The 14,926-nt window shown below is 42.8% G+C and overlaps 2 protein-coding genes across 3 annotated transcripts; both read right to left on the bottom strand.

The window, feature by feature from the left end:
* Positions 1-6: 6 nt before the first annotated feature.
* Positions 7-8,181, bottom strand: rbm19 (RNA binding motif protein 19). The gene is made up of 24 exons (XM_076019566.1): positions 8,026-8,181; positions 7,760-7,942; positions 7,541-7,672; positions 7,291-7,332; positions 6,699-6,951; positions 6,175-6,422; positions 6,034-6,093; positions 5,842-5,920; positions 5,628-5,699; positions 5,033-5,242; positions 4,813-4,943; positions 4,585-4,712; positions 4,343-4,439; positions 4,080-4,190; positions 3,769-3,969; positions 3,485-3,554; positions 3,253-3,401; positions 3,106-3,166; positions 2,690-2,769; positions 2,546-2,601; positions 2,340-2,456; positions 2,128-2,233; positions 1,803-1,923; positions 7-1,727 (listed from the first exon to the last, which is right to left on the bottom strand). The coding sequence occupies exons 1-24, from the start codon at positions 8,059-8,061 to the stop codon at positions 1,642-1,644; spliced, it is 2,829 nt and encodes a 942-aa protein (XP_075875681.1). The 5' UTR covers positions 8,062-8,181; the 3' UTR covers positions 7-1,641.
* A 438-nt stretch (positions 8,182-8,619) lies between these two features.
* slc2a11b (solute carrier family 2 member 11b) lies at positions 8,620-14,251 on the bottom strand. 2 transcript variants are annotated; one of them, XM_076019563.1, is made up of 13 exons: positions 14,050-14,251; positions 12,757-12,899; positions 12,515-12,613; positions 12,007-12,167; positions 11,790-11,914; positions 11,551-11,680; positions 11,311-11,459; positions 10,861-11,045; positions 10,619-10,729; positions 10,264-10,365; positions 10,059-10,134; positions 9,847-9,974; positions 8,620-9,577 (listed from the first exon to the last, which is right to left on the bottom strand). In XM_076019563.1, the coding sequence occupies exons 2-13, from the start codon at positions 12,826-12,828 to the stop codon at positions 9,383-9,385; spliced, it is 1,533 nt and encodes a 510-aa protein (XP_075875678.1). In that variant the 5' UTR covers positions 12,829-12,899; positions 14,050-14,251; the 3' UTR covers positions 8,620-9,382. The 2 variants fall into 2 exon arrangements, with proteins under 2 accessions (XP_075875678.1, XP_075875676.1); XM_076019561.1 differs by having other exon boundaries at positions 12,757-14,251.
* Positions 14,252-14,926: the final 675 nt, after the last annotated feature.

The raw sequence follows: 14,926 nt of genomic DNA, 5'->3' as shown, positions 1-14,926 counted from the left end.
TGTCTGTTGTTTTTTTTTGTTGTTGTGGCATTTGTGTTTGTGTCTGTGGCGTATGTGTTGCCAACTTTTAGACATTTTACTTTGAAGTCTGAGTGATGCCCTCATTATCATTATTATTTTTTTTTTCAAACATTTGCTTAGAAATGAAGGTTGATCATTTCTGCTGCACGTCTGTACATTTCTCTGTCTTCACGCCAGCTCCCTCATTTCGAACCGAGTACATTCCAGTCCCATCCGTCTGTTATCTGGAGTCGGGTCGCAGGTGCAGCAGGACATTCAAGGTCTCCCTCTCACCAGCGAGAGGTGCAGGATATATGATCCTCCCAGCGACTCCTGGTCCTCAGTCACATGACAATCTGGTAACTGTGAAAGTCTTTTTCAGTCATTTGACGGAAATTACACCGCTGTGCGAATACATGACGGCCAATGAATGCACCTCCACAAAAAACGTTAATCTTTTGTAAGCTTTTGCACCTCAAGATTGTCACTTTAGTGCCTCATGCTCCAAGCTGACAATCTTTAGAACTGTTTTTTGTTTGTTTTTTTTTTGGTTTGTTTCTAATGAAACATTCTGCTGATGCTCCGTCTATTTTAGACTCTTTCAAGTTATGTTTTGCTAAACTTAAATGATGGTGCTTTCTGAAAAGTTGCATCTGTTTCCACATTAGATAAATCTAGCGTTCGACTCTTGAATTGTTTTAAAAGTACAATAAAGTGTGTGGTCACATGTGTGTGTTAAATCTGATGGAAGGAGTTGGAGAAGCAAACAGACTCCACTAGAGAGTCTGCAGTGTGGATGAACGAGGGAGGAACTTTTTCTGAACTTGGATGATGACACCAATCCAGTAGTAGATGAATGCCTGGACTTCAGAGGGTTAAGTTCACAATGTTGCTGATAGTTCCAGGCTTTGGACTTTATTGTAAATTAGAATTAAGGTTACTTACAAAAACATAAGGGGCAGGAAACCGTTTGATGCAGTGGTTTTCACAGTTGGGGCCGCGAGTGGCATCTGGTGGGCCGCTAGGGGGCGCTGGAGGAGACGCACAAAATTGGAGAGGAAATAAGAAAAGATGCAAATAAATTATCAATAGAATCAGTAATATTTTAATTATTGTAATCAGATACAATCTAAATATTGTTTAATCATTATTATAAAATATAATCTACAAAAATCATATGATTGCCAGCCAGTCAAAAACAATCATGGTGTTGTGTCTGTGTGTGTTGTGTCTGTGTGACGTACCGGTTTGCGTCATTTATCAAGGTGATGTGCGCCACAAACTGGCCCAGGTAGTACAAAATGGATAAGTTTGTGACAAAGAAACCAAAGGAACAGACAGCAAAAAATATGGCATCGGCTAAATCTTCAAATAATCAAGGACACAAAAACATTTAAGCCAGTATTTTTCAATACATAAATAGTACTTTTATTTCTTTAAAAAATGACATCAACTGTATCAATGTTATTTATTTCTTCACTATAAAACTTGTTGTAAATGTCCAGCAAAGTTCTTTCATTCCAATCCGGTCCTCATGCGCCACATTTTTGAGATTTAATCCTTCTTGTTTTGCCTCAAAAAATGAAAATGAAAAGCAGCAGAGTTCTGCAATTCATGCTGGTTTAAACAAAAAAAAAAAAATCAACTTTGCTCCGCATCACCAGTCTCCATCACTTCCATGATTCCCTCCATAACTTCGGCCTTTCGCTGCTTCTTCGCAGACCCTGCTATGAAGTAAACAAGCCCGGTTAGTTTACTGCACATTTTGACAAACCACTGCAAACAACGGACTGTGGATTCACCGTGAAAATGCTCGGCCGTCTTCCGTCTCAGCGTCTCCACCGACTCCTCAGTGTCGGCCCACTCCAGCACCAGGCGTCTCCCGTAGAGATGGGTGCTGTGGCAGAGGGCAGCGAAGGCTTTCTGTAGGGACAGCGACAGTGATGAACGCTTTACATTTTTCCACACGATGCAACAAGTCACTTTTCAGACATTCGCTGTCATAATGATTATCTACAATAATGCCATGCCGCTTCTACTTAAGTCTGAGACACCAAAACAAAGAGTAGTACTTGTGTAAGACCTGAGACAATCATAAATGTCAGAAGACTGAGAGGACACACCGACCTTTGCGTCCTGTTTGGTGATGAAGTCGATGAAGCCGAAACCTCGGTGACTTCCTGCACCTGTGGCTTTCTTTGGCAGACGGACTGTCTTCAACTCTCCAAATGTACTAAAAACATTTTTCAAAAGAAAGAGGAAATCACAACATTAAACAAGTGACTTCACGTCGTCACCTCAACGTGCTGCAAATGTGTGACCAGTTTCGCGGTGGCTACCAGAAGAGTTCCCGCAGTTCCCTGACGGTGGCCTGGAAGGGAATGTTGCGCACAAGGATTTTGGAGCCCGTTTGCTTCTTGTCAGTTTGCTTTTTCTTGCGTGAAACCTCAGGATTCCTGCAAAAGTATTTGAACTCATTTCCAAAAAATAGTACATTTCTCTGAAGTCCCCGCCCTCCTCCCCTGAATATTAAAGCACATCTTACCTGGTTGCTCTCTCAGAAATCTTCAGCTCTAACTGGTGATCGTCCACAGAGCAGTGCTGGCGAAGGGTTCAGACAAACGACACACATTAGCTGAGAGCTCGGCTCGGCTGGATGAAGAAGTGGGGAGAGTTTCAGCGGACGTACCTGCAGCTGTCGCAGGGCTTTCTGGGCTGCCTCTGCTTTCTGATACTGGACAAAACCGTAGCCCATTGACAACATCTTACCTACAGATTGAAGACACATTTGCAAAGGGGGTTTATTCTCATTCAAAGAGTGAAAGGTCCTGGATTACCTATAACAGTTAAAACTGATGGAATTGATAAAACAAGTTTAACAAACTGGATTTGCCCTTTTGGAATCCATTCCTTCAAGGAGCTTTAGCCCCAATCGGCAGATCGAACTTCACTACAGGCAGATTTTCTTTTTTTTAACAGAACTGGCGTTCATATTTAGCCACATAAAACATCCAACGAGATCACCTGTTATGCAAAGTCATGTGTGTGACGCAGCAGTGTTAAGATTGCACAGCTCAGTTCATTCACGTCTCTCTTGTTTAATACCTGATTTGTCTTTTTTCTTGGCAATGGTGCACGATCGGACATTTCCACATTTAGAGAACGTCTGCAAAAAAGATGAGAAAAAAACCTCGTAAGTCGCGAAAAAAATTCACTCTCCCCCAGTACAGCAACACGCCTGAAGTGACCCACCTCCTGAAGCTTCTCTTCCGTCGTGCTGAAGTTCAGATTCTTGATGAAAAGTGTCGAACCGGGAACTTCTTCCTCCTCTTCCTCCTCCTCCGCTTCGTCTTCATTCTTTTCTTTTCCCGCCTCTTTGCTTTCTTCCTCTTTTTGCGACACTTGTTTGAACAGAGGGAGATTTAAGGCTCTTTCCTCGCTTTGACTTCGATCTCAGCGAGATTGTGATGTTGGTGAATTTTACCTGGCTGTGGTTTGCCGGCCACAAACACTCCCACGGGTGCCCACTCCAAATACAGGGGGACGTGCTGAAACTGAGGAGGGTGGAGTGTTACGAGTCTGTATTTCTGCTTGAACGTGAACGTGAATGTATTTCACCCTCAAACTTTATTGCCCTGCAGGATTAGAACAGACTCCCTTTGCATTAAACAGCAAAAACAAATCAAAACAACCCTGCTGTGTCTTTGTAGTCTGGGCATAGAGAGAGAGCAGGAAATACGGGAGGTGCTGGTGCAAAGACCCACGCACCTTGCTGTACGCCAGCCTCTTGAAGGCACGCTTGGCCTCGGTCGACTCCAGGAACTCTACGATGGCGGTGAGGCCGGACGGAGGCAGCACCACACGGCCCAGGGAGCCGTGAGGAGAGAAGAGCTCCTCCAGCTCCGCCGCCGTCACTCCGGCCGGAAGGTTCTTCACCAGGATCACGGTTGTGCTCCTCGGAGCCGAGGCCTGGATTACGGGACAATTAAACAAGGTGTGCAGAGAAAGGACAGCCCAGGTGAAGGCACTGCACACACGCAGCAGCAACGATTGTACGGAGAGAAACTGTATTGACGTACCTGGCTGAAAGAATCCAGACTGACGAGATTGTCGAGTAGAAACTGTCGAGTCTCCTGAACAATCTGCGTCTCTCCCAGAGCCATCCTGACGGCGACACTTCCCTTTGACTCCTGCAGGGGGCGGTGCAACAAACAAAAACATATAGAGGCTAGTACAGGGATTGGCAAACTAAGGCATATGGATTAGAAGTTATGATGGATGAGAAGTTCGATTTAGCTTTTAGGACTTTGGATGGGGTGTTACTGAGTGCAGTGTGACTCACGTGGTCCAGGACTTGGCTTTTTGTGGTGTTGTACTTCTCAGCAATGGCGTCGGCCACAGCACTGGTGCCTACAAACAGGGTGTTCCAGTTGTGGGAGCTGAAAGGGGGAGATAATAAAATCAAGAGGTGGCTCATATTACCTCACAGATGAAAAAAAAAAGTCATGTAACATTACAGATAAATATAAAATAATAAATCAGAGAAGTCACACTAAGGAGGCTAAATGTGCTTGTGTTGTTTACCTGGAACTTGAAGCTTTACTTTTAGCATCTTTCTGCCGTTTGTATGAAGAAGAACCAGGACCTACAGCATCTGAAGAGTCCACCTTCTCCTTCTTCACTGTGGAGGGAAGCAGGTGGAGCATCCTGCCCTGAAAACACAAGAGAACAGTTTTGCATTATCCTTTTTTTATGAAGTAAAATTTCCTCATTTGTTATTGCTCATGAAAAAAAATAAAACATCTCTAATACCTGAAAAACATGTCCATCCAGCTGAGCCAGAGCTGTCACAGCATTCTCTGGTATCATGTAGGTTACAAAAGAAAATCCTTTAGGTTTCTTGGTGAGGCTGTCGATGGGGAAGTGAACCTCGGCTAAAGGACCTGGAAAACAGAAAAAACAAACTAAGCTCAGCCGGGCTGCACCCTGAGGAACTGCTGTGACAGACAGTGGACGGATGCTTCTCACAGACCGTATTTAGCGAACAGCTCGTTAATCTCCTCCTCAGTGCAGGTGTAGGGAAGGTTTCTGACAAAGAGGCGACCAGACTCTGCCACGTCTTCCTCCTCCTCGTCGTCCTTCAGCGTCCTGGTGAAATTTCGGTCGATTTCTTTGTCCTTTCTGTCCCCTCTGCCTTTGCCCGCCAAGGAGTCCACGCGGAAGACCTCAATGTAGCGGCCACCTGAAAACACGGGCAGACGGTATGACTGTTGATCTAGCATTAAACCAATAAACATGATGTTTAAACTCCCAGTGGGGGAAAAAAGTCTCTTTGAGTGGCAGCAATCAAACAAGTGGCAAGTGTCAAACAATTAAGCAGAAAAAATATATTAATTCTTCTCAGGGAATGAATATTACAGTTTCTATTATCTTGTATTCTGTCTATGAAGTAGAAGGGTTAAGTTGACCCAATTTTAACCCTTCACAGACATATTCTGTTTATGTAACACATTGAAAAAGTGACGACCAGTGACGCAGAATGTCACGCATTTTCACTCGACCCTGGCGTTCATCGTTTCAAACTCAAACAGCAAAGTAAATCAATAAAGACTGTCTTGATTTCTCACCTATGTAATCTTTGTTCTTCTTCAGGGCCTTCTCCACTTGTTCCTCAGAGTGCACATCCACATACACATAACCTGAATCGTGCACATAATTCATATGTTGATTAGCAGGTACAAACACACACTAAATATATATACATCCAGTCCATAGGCAACTGCCCACCAGTCACAGATTGAAGGATTTAGAATGGAGTCTCATATTGAACCGGTGACCAACCTGTTCGGTTCCCACTTTCGTTCTTCCCGATCCTGATGGCTGCAGGCTTCAGCGGAGTCATGAACTCGCGAATTTGTTGCTGTCACAGAAACGACAAGCTTAAATTTAAGACACAAAAACGGAGACGTACATCTGAATGTAAAGGACCGTTTGCTCCTTCTGAGCGGAGTGGAGCGTCTTCACCGCACTCACCTCTTTGACGTTGAACGGCGCTCCTCTCAGCTTCACCGTGAAGGCCGTCGTTGGCTCCATCTGCAAAAAAAATCCAAGCGTGAGCGAGCCAGTTTAAACTTAATGAAACCACTCGCGTGATTGGCTCCGACCGACATTCACCTCCTGCTGAGCACTTTTCTTGTCTTTGCTGTGCGTCTTATTTTTAGAGGACTTTGCCTTGGAGCTGTTCTCTCCACTCTCGTAGGCACTGTCAGGGTGCTGCGCCGTACCGCCATCTTCTTCTGCATCATCGTCTTCATCTTCGTTCTCCTCTTTACTACCCTCCACACCGTCGTCTGCGCTGGCAACCTTGGAGCGCAGATAGTCCATGTCTGATAATTCAGACATCAGCGCCTCTTTCGTGGCACCTGAAAGAAACAGCGTAGCACATCACACACGTCTTAGACAAGTCAACTGTTCACACTTGGACTGTTTTTCTTTTTGTTAGCCATCAATGTTGAGTGGACTGAGTAGAACATGCATATATCCAGAGACACAGAATGGTCTGAATTAACTGAATTTCTTTGGTAAAAACCTAAAGTGAGCAAATAAACACATTCCCTTCAAAAAACGCATAGGAAAATCGGTTGAATTAGTCTACAAAGACAATTCAACTACTGACAATCTAGTCACTCACTACCTACCTTCATCTTCATCTTCATCCTCAAGATCATTCTCCTCCTGCTCCTCCTTCTCCTCATCCTCCTCCTCTTCCTCAGAGTCATCTGAATCAAAGTTGAGGTAATCGTCTGAAGCCTTCTTCTTCTTCTTGCTCTTAGTCTTTGCCTGTGCAGCCTCGGGACCAGGTGCTTGCACTATGTCATTCGCCCAGGTCGGTGCCTGGTCTCGCTTCTGGTGCACTGACAGGAACTCCTTGAATCCCTCATCCTTTTCCAGCTGATGCACAATTTAGAGAACAATATGAACGACAAAGAAGTATAGACACTTGATTTAAATACAGATTAGGGAAAGCACAAGTGATCAAGATGTTTCTAACACCAATGAGATAAGATGGGCCCAAAACATTATCCCGTAAGGTTTGTTATGTTTTTAAAATCAAACTTTGAGAATTTTTAAATTAATCAGAATTTCAGTGCACATGAGCAATATAGTAGGTGTGCACTGAAATTTGCTTTGCAACATTTAATTGGTTGAGAAAAAAGGCTCCAAAGTGAAATAACAAATAAATATTAGCATGTGAAAATTCCAAACCATCAAACTGAAAATGTTACTTACATTATCAAGTGTGCTGTTGGTTGCCTTTTTCTGTTTCTTTTTCTAGACACAGACACAAAAATATTATTTATTTTCACCAACGACCCTGCAGAAAATCATCAAGTCAAGTTATAAATGCCTGAATACATTGCGTTTTATTTTTAGCAGTAAATCAGGCATAAATAAGTCTTTGCCAAAGGTGAATTATATAGAGAGTGTTTATTTCTGGAGACGATTGATGGTAATTTAATAGCTGAAACTGCGTTTGTACCTTTTTGCTGTCGTCTGCAGCAGCAGCAGCAGCAGCAGCAGCAGCGGCGGGTTTCTCTGCTGCTGGGGTCTGGCTGTGTTTACTCCAGGCTCTGGCCTTTGTGGGGTCTCCAAAGTCTTTACACATCTCCACCTGGAAGAGTGGACAACACTGGGTTCACACCTTAGAGGGACAACCACGGTGTCCCCAGCAGCACTCAGGCCACAGCAGGAACCTCACCGTCACTCTGGACGTGTCCACGAAGCTCTTGTTAAAATGCTGCAGAGCTCTCGTCGCGTCTTCCTCGGACTTAAAGCCCACAAAACCGAACTTGCGGAACTTGCCGTCCTTGGTGAACTTCAGAGAGCAGTCTGTCACTGTGCCGAAGGCGGCGAACAGTGACTTGAACCTCTCCTCCTTCATCTGCACACAAGACACACACATTGAGGCGAACAGACAAACACCCTTGCCGCGACCGGCCGATGACGTCTAGATTCTTTACTTACCCCATTTGGGAGATTTTTGACAATGAGTCGAGACATTGTTACAGTAGATGCAATTTGACTTATTAGGCAAAATACGGCATTTGTAAGCTGAAATAATTTTGTCAACAAACGAGCGTGGACGCTGCACTAAGTCGCCATCATGAAATGGGAGGAGCCTCCTTCTTCCCCGCTTAACATACGTCGGAGGTTCTTACTATCGCCACCTGCCGGTCTGGAGATTAACCGTGGAAAATACCAAAACAAGAAAGCAAAGATTTGTTTCCTTTAGCTTGAGATGCGAAGATTTTTCTTTGCGTTTTTAGGTTTTCACTTGTACAACTTCATGAGGTTTTTTTTTTTTTTTTTAAGAAAGAGAATACCATCAAACAGTCCAGCCTTGAGATGAAAGCAATAATTCCGAGGGAATTTGGATTAATAGAGAGCTCTCACTGTCTAGAGGTAAAGCGAAAAACATATTGTTGTCATTGGCCAAAACTAAAATAGTTTTTTCTTAATATTCATCGAGTGGTACTTTTGACACAGGGAAATATGCTGGAAATATGCTAAATATGAATATATGCTCGAAATAAAATTAGACTAACAGTGAAATGGTGGTTTATGTTTTAATTTACAGAAAAGATAACACAGAAGAAATAGAGTGCCACCCTCTGACTCATAGCATTATGTGCTCACCTTGTCACCAGACACTAATGTGGTTATGGCCATATTAAACATCTTATATCTTGTTTGCTCAGTGGAGGATGAGTTCACGCTTCTATGAAGGCTGTTTGAGGACAAGCAGGAAGCAGATTCATCATGTTGTACAAGCAGCACAAAACTTATAAAAACCAATATATAAACAATATCACAAATTGTGAATTTTGTGTTCCACAACATGATGGATGATTTATTGCTTTGCAGATGAATCTGTTTATAATCATTAACAAGTCATTAACAGCAGCTGGGTTTGTTTCAGTGCCAGTAACAATCACTCAATCAAAACAAACGTAAACCAATTAAACAATATCAGATTGCTCTTCAAAATTAAGTTCACCCTGTTTTTTTGTTAAAGAAATGTAAAATATCAAGTTATCATAAATCCCCCTCCGAGTCTTCTGTGACATTTTTTCAAAAATACATCTTAAACAAACCCATTTTAAGATTTAATGTACAAGTAAGTAAATGTAACTGAATGTCACAATTGCTATAAAGTGAGTCAGAGCACCATAGATTTCACTCATCATCATCAATCACTGCAAGGAGACATATAGTACAGTCTACCCCTGGTTGACAATAAATAGGCTGCCATAACAAATACACACATTTGTGTTGAAAATACTGGCAAGCGCAACACGCTGTGCTCCTGAATGGATTTTGTTCATACGGACGTTGATAACAGTGTTTTCCTGACTCCATCGGCCGAGTGAGCATTTTGTTTTTTGGGGGACCCAAACTCATCTTGGATTTCGAGGAAGGTTTTGTTCTTGGTCTCAGGGATGACGAGGTAAATGTATGTTGTCACACCGATGCATATGGCCAAAAACACCAGGAAACAGTACTGCTGCAGCCCGAGCTGTGTCAGTAAAAGACAAAAACAAAATACAAGCGTGTCAGAGTAATAATTCTTTAATGAATATCGTAAATTGATGTGTATACAACCGTGTAAACAAGATATGGCGGAAACGTTTGTACGAAAAATCCACTGTTCCACAAACACTCACTTGGAAAACATAGGAAAAATATTTCACAGTTTCACACTTTTGTTTTGTTTCTGTTTAATGTGAATTAGCAAAAAAATACTTAAGCTCAATTTACAGTCATATTCATCAAGTCATCACTTACCACGATGAAAGGGAAGACCATACTGATGAAGAAAAAGCTCAGCCAGTTGACCGACCCGGCGATCATGTAAGCTGCAGGTCGCGACGCCTGGGTGAACAGCTCCGTGGTCAGGATGTTGGTGACGCCACCTTTGCAGAAAAAGAAGAAGAAGCAGCAGTAGTGTTGGAGTTTGTGTGAAAGCAGCTGTCGAGAAGATAATTTCAGTTGAATACCTGGGCCCAAGCCAAAACTCAAGATGAAAGCAAACACGCACGCCATGCTCAGGTAAGGAACCACAGGACTGGCATTCTGGGAGAACCACAGGAAGAGAAATTGCTGTTTATGCTCACAATATAAATTTGGTGGGATCACACGTTAATGGATGTGATTTTGCCTGAAGCTTTGCCTTTTGTTTTTACAACTGCAGTGTGTGCTTACCTGAAAAGTGAGGGTGAGGGTGAATAAAATGCAGCAGATGCTCATCAGTGTGTAGCCGCCAGCGATGAGCACTCTCCTTCCCAGACTTTCTATGAGGAAACCCTGTGAGGCACACACAGTAGGTCACAAGACCACAAAGCCTTGCCAAGGGAAACAAACATTCCTTAAAGTCATTTTGCCCCTGTGGAATATTACACACTCATTGCTCTTCTCAGACAGCCAGACAACTGCTCTTTTTTATTTTTCCACATCCATTTCTTTCCTTTCTTCATGCTGTTTACCATATAGAGCACTTCATCATAATTTGATGCATGGCTTGCACCATTACAAACGCAAAAAAGCCACAGATACTTACGCATGTTAAAGCCGTGATGCATTCACAGGCGCCGGTGCCAATGGTCACGTAAGGTATTTTGTCACTGGGAATGCCTGCTTGCTGGAACAAGTAATTTGTGTAGAAGTAAATCTGCAGAAAATATTTAAAAAGAGAGAGAGAAACAAACCCTCAGATGCTTTTTCGTGAGTTTCTTGTACGGCAAAGGATATTAGAGGCCGCAAGCTGCTGTCTGGAGGTGGACTCTGGCTTCGTGTACATACCGCATTGATGCCATTCAGCTGCTGGGCAGCGTTCAGCAGAATAATGGTGAGTAGCTGCCAGCGGATAGTGCGGTCGGTGAAGAGCTCCCAAGGTCTCTTGGCCCGGACACCTGCTGAATTGTTCCTCTCCTCCTTGATATTGTCCCACTCTCGGTCACATGCGGCGCCGTGCAGCAGCCTGAGGGCTTCACACAGGACAGCACAAGGATGCTCGCTGTGACTGGAGTTTCACCCACATGCCTGTTAACGCCCTTCTTATCTGATGCAGGGTTCACACGACTGCTCTGTGTCAAACCTTTTATTTCGAGAGAAAACATCCCAGAGCTAAATGTGAGAGTGATCACATGCTGAAACCCTGAGGACCAGAAGACCCCTGGCCCCTCCCAACCTCCTTGATTTAGATAAAAAAACAACAGCATTACAAACAGTCTGAACGTTCCTCAGATCTACCTTTCTTACAACCGTCCTCATCCTTTCTGTCAATAAAGAGGTAGCGAGGACTCTCGGGGAACCAGGGCAGGATGATAAGCTGCACGATTGCCGGGACACACGTGGTGGACAGCAGGATGGGCCAATGCTCTTCTCTGCCCAGAAGCTCTCTGTGGAATCGCACACAACACAGAGATTTAGCCAAAGTGACGAGCGCCCTCCTCCAGTCCAGGGTTGCTGTCAAACAATTGCGGCACGTACTTGAGGCCTACAACTTGTCCGATTAGGATCCCAGCAGTGAGAAAAATGGAGGTTCCCATTCCCATGGCGCCACGGAGCGCAGTTGGAGCGATTTCCCCCAAATACAGGGGCTGAACACAAAGGCCGATGCCTGTGACGTAACAGGACCGCGTGAACGCTCCAGTCCACAAGTTTGGTAAATTGATTTCAAATCAAGCACAAATTATGATGCAGGACAGGAATGTTTCCGGATTGTTAACCTGCATTTATTCCGGTGAAGAGCCGTCCAACCACGAGTAATTCAAATATCCCAGTCGGAAGACTCAGGCCCATTAGCAGAGCAGCCGTCAGTGCAAATGCATTATTGGTCAGCAGCGTCCCTTTCCTGGAAAAAGAAATTACAGCGTGACGCTTCAGACGTAATGTGCAGCAAGGGAAACTGATTTGTCTCCCCTGAAATGTTTCCTGCTTCCACACCTTCCCAGTTTCAGTGATAACGTTCCTCCAAGCGACGCTCCGATTAATCCCCCGATGGTGAACGAAGACACGATGATGGACCAGATCAGGGTGAGAACATCTTCTGATATGGCACTTTGGTAACGTTCACTCCATGTTTGGTTAATGAAATTCTGTACATACTGGTGGGGGAAAAAAACACAACAAAGACTATCTCCAGATTCTTTCCAGCGTCGCAGCAAACAACTTAACCGAAAAGAAAGGATTTTGTTTGGGTGTTCTACCTGATTTATCAGTCTTCCACATTTTGAGGAAAAATGTGACGTTTTCACAATAACGATGCAAAGAATTGGCCTTTATTTTTGAATTAGCCTAGCATGCCTTCTCAGTGTTATTTTTGTGTGACTTTACATCAAAAGCTCTGTCAATAAAGCTTTCTGCTCTAAATCCCCAGATTCCATTGGATTCTACCACATTATTCTTTCCATCAGCCAATATTGTAATAAAGCAGTCATAGTATGGTTACTACCGTCGTAGGTGAGTTGATGACTGAGATGTTGTATCCATACTGAAAGGTTCCTCCTATGCATGCAGAGCACGCGGCCAGCAGCAGTGATTTGCTTGGAAGCTGCCGTAAGAACAGAGAAAAAGCAAAAAAAAAAGCAAAAAACAAACAAAAAACAAAGACAAAGACAAACTGTAAAATTCAACATAAAAACAACAAATATTTTTTTCCAGTTAAACACTTATTTCGTTTTTTTGTCAACGTACCTGTATTCGCTCCCTGTCCCTGATTTCTTTAACAAGCAGAGGCTGATATTCCTCCATAAACTCTTTAGGCATTTTGCTGCTGGCGCTCTGCTCAATGTGTGCTCCTATAGGATTGCTGCTTTCCCGTCATTCAAAGAGTTTGTCTCGCAGAAACAAAGCAGCAGGATATTTGAATGTGATGGGATCTTGAGTTTCTCACGAGGGTTACACAATTAAGAAGAAGACAACAAGACTGTTGTCGTCTCAAACTAGCGTGGTGCGAGGCTAATCTGCCACATTATTTTGACAGTCACATTGCAACTGCACGAAATATGTTATCAAATAGAATATGATGACTTGTTTGGGAGGGTTTTTTTTGTTTTGTTTTTTTGGGAGAAGCATTGTTTTCCCATTTCCAAAAAAGTTCTGTCTCTTCAACCATGATTGTCCAGGTTCCACAACAAGAATGACATCAAATGCACTTCCATCGTTCTACCCACCCACCAGCTATAATGATAAGAGGCAGGGGAGGGTGACTGTGAGAGTGACACCCTGTGGCACGTCTCCCAAAGAGCAATGAATTGCAGTTGGTAATCCGAATTTAGACCTGATTCATTCCGATCCAAAAGACTCAAATGTAATCCCAGATTAAGAATGTATGAAAGTGCAGCAATTGTTCTTTATTTCCAACCCCCTATTTCTAACTCTCACCCTCCATACAACCACTAGATATTGAGTCACACCACAACATTTGAAGATACATTTGGGCGCTGCAGGTGGTGACTTTGTTACTTTGTATTAAACATTCCTTCCAAGTGCAGCATTGCTTCGAACTTTCAAAACGTGCCTACTTCTAAAGCCACTCACACTATTGATCTATTTATCGCATATGTTTTACTAAAACCATTAATTACACTGTGTATATGGCATTTTCAGTCATGCAAAATGAATGACTGTTAGCTCAAGCTTGCATTTCACTTCTTCATGGTGACCTTGCTCTCAAATTTATTCAGCAACCGTTAATGATATTGACAATTAAAATAAATAAATAAAAAAATACAGCATTAATTAATAATTAACTATAACAATAATTATGTCCTACTTTTTGAGTGCTCCAGACCTACTTTTACTGAAAAACAAACAAGTAAACACTGATAAACTATAACATACATGAAAGAGTTGCTGATAGTCCACATGACAATAAAACTATTCGTAAACTAGGTGCGTTGTTATCAACCACATAAATATACCACACAACACAGGCACAGAGAGCACAAACAGGAAACTGGGCACAGACGGCAGCCTTCAACATACCTCTTTTTTGGATTGTACAGATTCCTCATTCATTGTCGAACAATCTGTAAAGGGAAGTGTGAAAGGAGCATTTATAATGAATGTTCCACTCGAGCCAAAGCTTCTTCACGGTAATGTAGCCTTCACAACTGATCCGATTCTCTCCAACCGCTCATGTAAGAATAGGTGGGGGATAAGTGGGGAGTCACAAGAGAGAGCCTCGGGGCCACTGTTAATCAGCCCCAATGCAATTCATAATAACACAGTGAATGAGAACAAAAGTTAACGTGCGACAAGACCTACAGACACACCCACTGTCCTGGATTAAAAATGGTCATGGTTGCCAGTGTGTATTGGGAAAATTGAGGAGTAGGAAGTAAATAACGAAGGAATAAACGGGGAGTCTGTCATTACACATGCTACAGCTGGACGATGGAAGCTCTCTGTGTACTTCTACTGGAGCAGGTCATTTAAATTAGATCTGATGATATATGAAATACATAACAATGAGTGAAAAATTTCCTACGGCAGTTGTCCACAACTTAGAGTCAGTTAGTAGGAAATCTGATTTTGAGTCGGACACAAATAAATACTTTGCTATCCTCCTGGTGCACAAATAACAGGTTAACTGCAGCACTTTCTGTTCGAATACCTGCTGATGAATGATTCCCGAGAGCTGCACGTTTGTTAGGGCCTGGTTGCTTTTACAAAGGTATTATAACAATAATCCTGTGCGTAATATGTTATGAATAAAAAACATTATTAATTATTAAAGCTTTTATGGTTCATTTGAAATTTTTTTTTTTCAGCAAAATGCTGTAATTTATCATTACTCTGTGTTTAGAGGACAATTTTTTTCGCATTTGTGTTCAACTCATTACACATAACATCCATGCAT

This window comes from Nelusetta ayraudi, unplaced genomic scaffold, assembly GCF_046127955.1.
Source record: "Nelusetta ayraudi isolate G7.1 ecotype Tasmania unplaced genomic scaffold, CSIRO-AGI_Nayr_v1 ptg000010l, whole genome shotgun sequence".
NCBI lineage: Eukaryota > Metazoa > Chordata > Actinopteri > Tetraodontiformes > Monacanthidae > Nelusetta > Nelusetta ayraudi.
Note: the sequence above shows the minus strand (reverse complement) of the source record. Positions and strands in the feature narration are given on the sequence as shown.

Excerpts from the sequence above, each read along its gene's own strand:
- slc2a11b (XM_076019561.1), bottom strand. The coding sequence starts at position 12,828 with ATGCCTAAAGAGTTTATGGAGGAATATCAGCCTCTGCTTGTTAAAGAA. Across the intron at positions 11,681-11,789 it reads CTTCACCGGAATAAATGCAG|GCATCGGCCTTTGTGTTCAG; the intron begins GTTAACAATCCG and ends GTTACGTCACAG. Across the intron at positions 10,135-10,263 it reads CCCTCACCCTCACTTTTCAG|AATGCCAGTCCTGTGGTTCC; the intron begins GTAAGCACACAC and ends TGGTTCTCCCAG.
- rbm19 (XM_076019566.1), bottom strand. The coding sequence starts at position 8,061 with ATGTCTCGACTCATTGTCAAAAATCTCCCAAATGGG. Across the intron at positions 6,094-6,174 it reads AGAAAAGTGCTCAGCAGGAG|ATGGAGCCAACGACGGCCTT; the intron begins GTGAATGTCGGT and ends TTTTTTTTGCAG. Across the intron at positions 3,555-3,768 it reads AGAGGCTGGCGTACAGCAAG|TTTCAGCACGTCCCCCTGTA; the intron begins GTGCGTGGGTCT and ends CACCCTCCTCAG.